This window comes from Condylura cristata, unplaced genomic scaffold, assembly GCF_000260355.1.
Source record: "Condylura cristata isolate star-nosed mole 26May11 unplaced genomic scaffold, ConCri1.0 scaffold00008, whole genome shotgun sequence".
Taxonomy (NCBI): Eukaryota; Metazoa; Chordata; class Mammalia; order Eulipotyphla; family Talpidae; genus Condylura; species Condylura cristata.
In genome coordinates, this window is record NW_004567109.1 from 11,171,209 (window position 1) to 11,180,518 (window position 9,310).

Consider the following 9,310-nt stretch of genomic DNA (forward strand, 5'->3'; position numbering starts at 1 on the left):
GTGCAGGCCAGAGGTGCGGGGCAGTGAGAGGATTCACCAGAGACAGAGTGGGGAGCAGAACAAGCGGATCTACTGAAATACACTGCTCAGGGGAGCAGCGGGCGAGACAGTAGGGGTCTGCTATGCCATGTGGGTCAGCTCCCTGGCCGGGGATTGAACTTGAGCTGCGGGCAGCTTCCATGCTGTGCTCTAACCCTTTGCGCCAGCAGGAAGGGGCCTCCTTCTACTTCCTCCTACTCCTCCCAGCCGTGGCCACCCTCCAGGGCCCGTGCAGATGGACCTGCTCCGTGAAGTCATTGTTCACGATCCAGGGGCTCCCATTACTGGCTGCTTAATAATCCTGGTTAATTTTTTCCATCTGTTTATTTATATATTGCCTTCTTCAATGGTAAATCTTTTCAAAGTGGGAACCCCATTTCAGGCATTGTGGGTGGTGACGGGCCCACTGGTATGGGAGGTAGGTGTCCTGGGTTAAATTCAGCTGGGTAAATTGGGGTTGCACGTAGCTCTGGGACTGCCATTTCATCAGTAAATGGCCTCTCACACGGTATCTAGAGGATTAGTTTAGACAGTCTGGGTGAAGCATAATTAGGAGTTTAATAAGTATCATTGAATGCACTTAGAGCACTTTGAGAAGTGAAATTCCTTGCAAATGGCAAGACTTGCATTTGTTGCTTAAAGAAACAGCTGTCTCTGATTTTAAACTTAATGTTGTCCTTGGTTCTCCCCAGGGTCAAGATGACCACAGCCACCCCTGTGGGAGACACCCCCTTCTCCTTGAACGTGACCAACAGGGAAGAAGACTTTCTGTACAAGAGTAAGGTCAACTTGGCCTGGTGGTCCTGGGCGGGGGGCTGGGACAAATGACTCAGGCAGCTCCTGGTGCAGAGATCAGGAGCATGGGCTCCGCGTGAGTCTCAGTCCCACTTCCACCCATGCCAAAGACGTGACCCTGAGTCTGACATCTCATTGCTCCGTGCCTCGTTTCCTCACCTGTAAGATGGGAATATTAAGGAAGTTCCCCTACAAAATAGGGTGTGAGAGCTAAGAGATAATTCACTGAAGAGCTTTGCATAACCTCAATGCTTACCTAGGGCATTATTATCACAACTATAAGGCAACACACCCAGGGAAAGTGAAGAGATGGGAGTCGAGGAGCAGGCTGCAAGATGCAGAATGCTGCTCCAGAGCAAGATCCTGGCCTTTTTATTGACTGAGAAAAGGGTGTGCCAGACTGAATATTGGATTTAGGGCGGGTGAGTCTGCTGTTGTACTCCCGACCCCACCCACAGCTCCAATCTTATTCACAAGGCGCCCACTGATCAGCCCCTGGAGGGAAAGTACTTCCGCCCCCCACCCCGCTGCCACCTTGGGCTTCCAGTCATCCCTGGGGGTGTGCACCTATTGCCCCAGGGTGATCAAGTGCAGTCCTGCTCTTGTCTAATTGGAAAGGAGCTTTGTACACCCACCACGCACTATTATTTTCATTAGGAAGTCTTGTGGATTCCAGAACAATGCCAGTCTGAGATATCCCTAATGGGTCATCTTAGGATGCAGCTACTTTCACACTGTTTTCATAAGGCAAGAGCATCCCATCAATTTCCAAAGGACTAAATGGATGAAGGTGGGGAGTTAGTCCTGGAGCAACTTTGGCCAGGAACAAGGGCTCCCCAGGAGAATGTTGAGGCCAGCTCTTCACTTGGTTGCATAAGGGCACATTTGGGGCCCCTCCGGTCATTTCCATTGAAACGGACACACCTCTGGGACAGAAGGGACTTCCCGACACACGCGGCCTTCTAGGGATCAGCAGCTCCTGGCTGCACCCCTTCTTTGAAGACCCAGCAGCATGGATCTCAGAGAGGGTCCCCTGAGTGGGAGACCAGCCCCACAGCTGCGTGTGCTGAGGTGTGTCTCAGACAGATCAAAGGTGAAATGCCAGGCAGATGGACACACTGTCAGTGCAGTGGAAACAATTCTGTCATTATGTAACTGAAAGCAGAGCTTCTCCCCTGACTCGGAAGACATGGGATGGCGGTCAGGCTGCACTGACATTTCTCAAAGTTGCAAACGCCTATCATTAACTTCTTCAAGCACATTTCAATGTTCTTTGGAAAACATGAAAGAGGTGCGGAGGATATGTGGGATTCATTGCTCAAATACATCCGCACATAGTAGGTTAACATAGTTAAAAACATTTTACTAGAATTCTTGTATACTAGTATATTATGTACATTGAGAATATGCAAGAGAAGGATGATAATGCTGTGTTTATAAAACTTTGCTGACCACAGATTGTTTTTAAAGATAATCTTACTAGAACAGACTTAGAAGGAAAATTAATAAAAACCAATAGGTTAAATGTTATCTTTGTTCTTAAACATTTATGAAGAGTGAGAAGAGTAAAAATTATCTATTGCATTCTAATAAATCTAAGATACTGATTAGTTGGGGTCACCAGGGAGTGTCCCAGCACAGGGCTTTCTCTCCCCCTCCCCTGCACCCAGTGGGGGTCCCTTGCCCTGACTCTCGTGCTTCCTGCTGGTCTGTTCACTGTCTCCCCTCCACACCTCGCCTCTCTGTAGGTTCGGGAGCCATCGTTGCCGCCATCGTGGTGCTTGTCATCATCATCTTCACTGTTGTCCTGATCCTGCTGAAGATCTACAACAGGTCCGGGATGCCGGGGGTTTGGGGTTGGTGCCTGCCAGTGTCAGACGAATGAGAACTAACCCTGTGGGTGCCTGTCGCATGCCCGGTCACCACCAGAGTCCAGCGCTGCAGGCTTCCTTTTGATGTTTGTTCTGTTAGAGAAACTTCACGCTGACCAAATATCTTTGGACTTGGAGAAATAGTTTTGAAGTACAGTGATGATGATGATGAGGTTGTAGGTTGAGTGCGGGGTCCTCGGAGTTACTCTGGGAAAGATTTCTCCAGAGTGCCCCTTTCAGTGGCATGAGGTGAGATTCTCCACAACACAGACATGTCAGATATATTTAAGGAGCAGGTTGGTTAGAAAGGGGGCAGAAAAGAGAAGGGCGCTTGCATAGATGCAAGCGGACAGGAAAAGCTGCCCTGAAAGCGACAGGTTTGCTGAGAGGTCTGCAAGGTTGCAGGCAGGCACCTTAGGAGAGCGGCCTCTGCTGAGGGAGGTCAGCGCAGAGAAACCCCTGGCAGGTGCAGGTCTCAGGCAGGCAGGAAGTTGCTGCGGAGAGTGGGGGGGGGGTGAAAGGACACCTGCACAGCCACAGGTGGGCAGAGTTTGCGGCCCCTCTGTGGGGCAGTGCTGGGTTTTATCATCTTCTTTCAATAGGGAGGGGCTCATCTTCCTGAGTGGATGGTTTGTCCCTTAATCCCACATCCTCACCTTCAGGTCTGTACTCTTGATCCTCCCTAGAGCTGGATTAGTGACTCTGTTAACCCCCTCTATCCCCATCTCCTGTGTGAAAAAGATTCCTGACCTTGCAGCATCATTTCCAGTTTTTCTATCCTTATCCTCCATCAATAACATTGACCTGAGGACTATGACAAACACTTGCATGTAATTTACAGATAATCATAGTGCATTTCAATCCTCTTTTCTTAGGGAGTCCTCTCCTAGGCTATACTGAATGAACCACATGAGTATTTCAGGTGACAAATATTGGAATGCACTTAGTGGTCACTCCACTTTCTAGACCCATGAATGAGGAAATAAAAATTTAAAAACCAGGAATAACTTAACTACAGTAGAAATGTATCATCATCTGTAGAGACAACTATACTAAAAGTTTACTCTTTTTAAATATTTTTTTAATTAAAGAGTTAAATATAACCACATCCTAGAACTGGAAGCCACTTGGAGAAAAAAGTATTCTATCAGTGTATTGATTGCTGAGGAAGCTATTTACAATATATTGTCAAATCTTTGACACCGTTCATTCACTAGTGAAGAAAAAATGAAATACTGAATTTAGGTTAAACGAGAAATTGAAGGATCAGATTAGCTCATGCCTAAGGTCCCTTCTCATTGTAAAACTGGTTGACAATCAAGCAACATGATTTAATGATGCCTTGCATTTGTCTTCTCCCCCAAAGCTGTAGTCACAGAGCCCTTTCACCAGGACATAAAAGAGAAAACTCAACCAAACCTATGTATCTCGTTACAGGAAAATGAGGACAAGGCGGGAACTGGAGCCCAAGGGCCCCAAACCGGCGCCCCCTTCTGCCCTGGGCACAAGCAGCAACAGTAGCCAACATCCAGCCACTGTGACCTTCAGCCCAGTTGATGTCCACGTGGATACTCGGTGACCCCCACCTTGATGCTGTCTTGGCCACTGCCTAGGGAGTCTTCTCCAGTCAAGACCAAGAAGCACTTTCTCTTCTGGCAGCTTCACTGAGTTCCTTCTGGTCAAGTTGACAGGGGCATTTAGGCTTCAGGCAACACCCAACCCTGTCCAGCTCCACCCGCCCCCAGCACATCCTTGTCCCTGTTGCCACCCCCCCCCAAAAAAAGCTGTGGGGCATTCCTGTTTCCTGACAAGGCGGTGCTCTGTAGAGAATTCCCCTAGGTGGGTTTAGCTCTCGCTTCCCCCCAAACACGTGCGCTAGATAGACAGACAAACTGCCAGATGCCAAGTCTTCTGCTCAGGAGTCAGGGTTCAGGGCCAGGCCCTGAGAGTCTTAAGTGGGTCATGTCAGAGTAAAGGCCAAGTCCACAGCTTCAGAACAAGAGTCAATTCCCATAACCAGGCACAGGGGAACTAACTTGGACTAACTAACCAGAAATCAACCTGTTAACTAATCACTTGTTCCAGAACTAGATGACTGTTAACTGTCTCATGATGAACAGTGAGCATGTTTTTCCCTCTTTACGAATGGTTACTGGAAAAACCTTTCTTCTTGAAAGGTTTCATTAGCACAGAGTCAAAGTAAAAAGGAGGTTGGGATTTGGAAAAGGGGCCTTGGGGATATTGGGTCGGAGGACAGATGCTTTTGGCCCAGATTGTGGGCCTAGAACAAACCTGCTGGCTGGCCAGTTCCCTCCTTCCCTTCCATCTGGGGCTGGATTAACCTTGACTCAGTCTTATTTCTTGGCTCCCCTTCAGTGTGGATTCTAAATAATCCCAACTTCAAGTTAACACCTTATCTCCAAGGACTAGTATTTGGATATCAGTTAGATTACAGCTCTATTTATATTACCTATGCCCTTCCTGGTCACCTTGCAGGGGAGCACTGGACAAATTTAAAAGTACCACCTTCACAAACCATTCTCTGTAGTGAACTAATCCCCTGGCCTCCTTAACCTGGAGAACAATCTACTGAGAGTGGAAAGCATTTGGGAATTAAGAAGACCTACCTGAAAGCCCTACTTCCTGGCTATGTGACCTTGGAAATGACACTCAACTTCTCCGTATTTGGTTTCCTAACCCCAAGGGAAATGATGACATCTGCCTCACTGGGTCACCACAAGTCAAGGACTTAGTAAAGCAGAAGGCATCACCTGCACCCAGCAGAGACTCAATGATCTGGAAGTAGCAATAGTGTCTCTAGTTGCAAGGCAGTAGCGGTTCACATTTCAATGATTCTGAAATCAGAATATGTCTTAAAATTGATGGTTCCCTTAATGTAGTTTATTTTTCTTCTTTCTCTTTTAAAAAGCTATACTATAATCAATTGCACATCTTACAGTTGATGGCATCTTGGAAAAAAAAGGTTCAGAAAGTGACACATTAACCTCAAATTCTAGGACTCTCTTCTTGGGGTCAGAAATCCCTTTTGAGGGGAATACCAAGAGTCAGCTCATGTCATCTCATTATAAAAAGTCCTTACTCAATTATGTCTGGAAAGCTACTGGCAAATTCTCCCATCCTATGTCTCTTTTTTCCCTACTGTGCTTAATTCTCCACCAAGAACCAGACACTTTGCAAGGTGCTTTCATACAAAATTATCTCATTGGCTTTATATCTCCCAGTAACTCCAGGAAATGCTTTTTTTTTTTTCTATTTGAAGATGAGAACTTCAAGCTCAAAAAGAAAAAAATATTTGTCCAAATCATACAGCTAGTAAAATGCAAGACAAGACTCAGACCCAGACCTCCTTGGCTGCAAAGTCCACCCTATTGTTGTATTACCCGCTCTTTGCTACCATTTGGTTCAAAGAACATGGGGTCTTTGTGGGGTGAATAAAAGGGGAGGTTGTCCATGTGTCTGAGTTTAGGTCAGGAAGTTTCCAAACCTAGGACATCCTAGGTTTGGGGCCTCAGAATCATAGCCAAAGTTTCCTTCCTAAGCCCACCTGCCCCGTGAGGCTTCCTGCCCCTTTCACCCAATCACCTCAGCCCAAGGAGCAAGGGGCTGGCATCTAACCAAGGCAAAGCCATCAGTTTAAGGATTACCACCACCACAGATAGATTTACTTCCCCAAAATTCTGTTTTAAATTGGGAGGGGAAGGAGAGGGTTGGAAAGTTCCAGTCTCTTCTGCCCACAGTGGAATCTTCCTGTACTATATGTTCTTGTGAAAGCTGAAAAGTGGAGGGAAGAAGAGGCTGCAGAGAGGTGAGGGAGAAGCAAATAGATGGGTTTTAGTCTTTTTAACTAATGACAGTAACTCCATAAGCATCCTTTGAGGGTGCCTGTGTACAAGTTGAGGTGCTAGCAAACACGTTATGTCACAGTGTCCACTCTCAGCTGGCCGCCCGTGACAGGGATCTTGCCACACAGTTGTATAACTTGTTTCTGACAGGTGCCCTCCCTGGCTGACCAGAGGCTGCTTTATTTGGCCACTGAATCAATTAAAGATATGAAATGCTTAAAGAAAAATGTCTCCTGGTCTTTATCCCCACCGGACAATGTTATCTGTAAGTAGAGTAATACAGTGCAAACACTTATTTCTGCCTTCTGTGTCGCAACAGGGTATCTGATACTTGTTCCTAGGGTCACATAAAGTTGAAGGTCATTATTTCTCATTGTGGTAATATTTTATTTTATGGCTATAACTTCACTTTGTTATCCACTCTACTGTCTGGTGTACAGAACTTATCGTCTAGTGGGCCAGACAAACAACGAAACAGGGTTATCCTCTGTGATGGGAGGAAGTCCAGGGGGTTGTGTAAGCCTCTTGCTGGTGTAGATAATTCAGCCTGGGGTTTGGTAGGTGGGAAAAAAGACTCCCCAGAAGAAATAAAATCTAAACTGAGGGAAAGTGGACTAGGAGTTTGTCAGGGGCAGCTTGGGAAGCGAAGAAGAGAGAGAAGCTGTAGTTTGGCAGGTGGTGGTGGGCTGGGCAACGGGAGTTGGGCTAGGAGAGAATGAGGTTTCAGTCTGAAGATCTCTTTGGGTGCTAAAAGCAGCGGGAAACCACTGAAGGTGCTTGAGCATTGAAGAGACAAGCCCAGATTTGTGCTTTAAGGAATAATGCTGCTACATAACGCTCAGAATGGGTTGGCATGGGAGAGACAAAAGGCTAGAACAGTCTAGTCTATTCCAAGAAGTAGCAGGCACATCTATGTATCTTTCTGTGTTAGCTTTCAAACACTTTTACTCAGTAGCATTCTAATTGTCAAGTTGGGTTCTTTTTCTTTTCTTTTTCAGCACTATTTGTGGGTGTGCAGTAACCCAACAAAAATGTCTCCAGGAGTCGATGTAGGCCCACGGGATGGGAGCACACAGTAGGGCATTGTCTCAGCTCTGTAGCTCTTTGTCCAGACACCCGAGCCCTTCACAGAACATTCCCTGGCAAAGGAGCAAACTGCTGTGATTCAGCAGATACCACTGCCCCTGACACCACCGGTCGGCCCACCTGTGGGAGAAGCAGGTAGAAATGAGATGACCCTCATGTGTCTGATGACACGAAACTGACCACAGGCCAAATGGTAGCAGAGAGGCCCCTTATCAGCGTGACACAATCTCTTGAGTGACTTATACCTGGGGGCTCCTGATGGCCTTACAGAATCGTGAAGCACCTTATTGACCTTAGAGAAATAGAACCAATTTGTTTATTCCTTCCAACTTTCCAGTTCTTGCCTTGGGAGGGTGGAAAAGTGACTAAGCAAGCGAGCAAACATTCATGTATGAATAGTCACGACCTGGAAAAAGCCTCTGTGAACTGGACATTTGGCACTGCATAATAAAGGCCGAGGGGCAAGGAGGGTATTTTGTATATTTTGTTCTGCTCGTTTGCCCCCTGCACAGCTGGGGGAGGGGCAGCAACAGAGACAGTCCGCCACCTCTTTCAGGGCAGATTGCCATCTCCCATACGCCCTGGGTGCCTGCTCCTATTTTTCTTCTTCGATCCCTTAATTTACTTGGTCTTATATTAAAAACAAACAAGCAAAACTTTCCCTTGATCACCCAGCCCCCTTCAGGCACTGCCCACCTGACTTCCTTGACATCAAAATTCTTCAAAATACCTTATCAGGGCTTCCTTGGTGACACAGAAGTTAAATTTTCAGCCCTATGAAGCTATCGCCAGCCACTGTGGCATGAGTTTGATCCCCAGCCAGGTGGTGACCCCCATGGCACAGCAGACCTCTCCTGTCTCACCCCCTGCTCCCCTCAGCAGTGAATTTCAGTAGATCTTCTTGTTCTGCTCCCCCCACTGTCTGGTGAATCCTCTCACACCCCACACCTCTGGCCTGTACCCCCATTCTTATATGAATAAATAAATACAAATAAATCTTTTTAAAAAGCACCTATCAGAATAATGTAGGTGAGGACAATCTGGGCTGAAGGATGAGGAGTGGCCTATAGCCGTGGACAGAGGGCACGAGGAAAAGGAAAGTGGACCCCACATGGGGACAATAGTGGAAGGTCAAGTGGAGCCACTGCTTCTGTCCCTCTGGTCAGTTTGATGAACTGAGATTGGGCACCTCCAGTGAATGGTGACGGGACTGTGGATCAGGGCCCTGGTGCTACAGAGGAAAGGGAGGGTGAAGGATGAGGGTGGAGCTGAGCAACCAGGCAGAGACGTAAAGGAGAATATACTGGAAGAGAACTCTTGGAAGAACACACAGGAGGGGGCACAGAGAGCAGAGGCACGTGGAGAATCCAACCCCACTTGCTTCTTAGCTCTTGGCCTGCACCAGGGGCCTGGGGGCCGTGGAAGGAGACATATGGAGGTGAGACATGGAGACACACTCGGAAAAGATGTGGGTGAGAGACCATGGGGAGGCTGAGGATGGCAGCCTTGACCTTGATTTATACTTGACTTTGCTTCTTTCATTGCCGACTTGCCGGCCCTCTGGTCGTTCCTATATTCCCCACCTGAAGGTGCCTTCGACTTGCTGCAGGCTGTTGGGCCTCAGCCCTGCTTTGATCCCACCCTTTTGGGCATTTA

General features: G+C 47.4%; 1 protein-coding gene across 1 annotated transcript; it reads left to right on the forward strand.

Annotated features, from left to right (window-relative positions):
- Positions 1-690: 690 nt before the first annotated feature.
- On the forward strand, positions 691-6,789 carry NCMAP (noncompact myelin associated protein). The gene is made up of 3 exons (XM_004678621.2): positions 691-817; positions 2,583-2,667; positions 4,143-6,789. The coding sequence occupies exons 1-3, from the start codon at positions 709-711 to the stop codon at positions 4,282-4,284; spliced, it is 336 nt and encodes a 111-aa protein (XP_004678678.2). The 5' UTR covers positions 691-708; the 3' UTR covers positions 4,285-6,789.
- The last annotated feature ends 2,521 nt before the right edge of the window (positions 6,790-9,310 follow it).

Coding starts and splice junctions, on each gene's coding strand:
- NCMAP (XM_004678621.2), top strand. CDS start 709: ATGTTGTCCTTGGTTCTCCCCAGGGTCAAGATGACCACAGCCACCCCT. Junction 818..2,582: donor AGAAGACTTTCTGTACAAGA/GTAAGGTCAACT, acceptor GCCTCTCTGTAG/GTTCGGGAGCCATCGTTGCC. Junction 2,668..4,142: donor CTGCTGAAGATCTACAACAG/GTCCGGGATGCC, acceptor ATCTCGTTACAG/GAAAATGAGGACAAGGCGGG.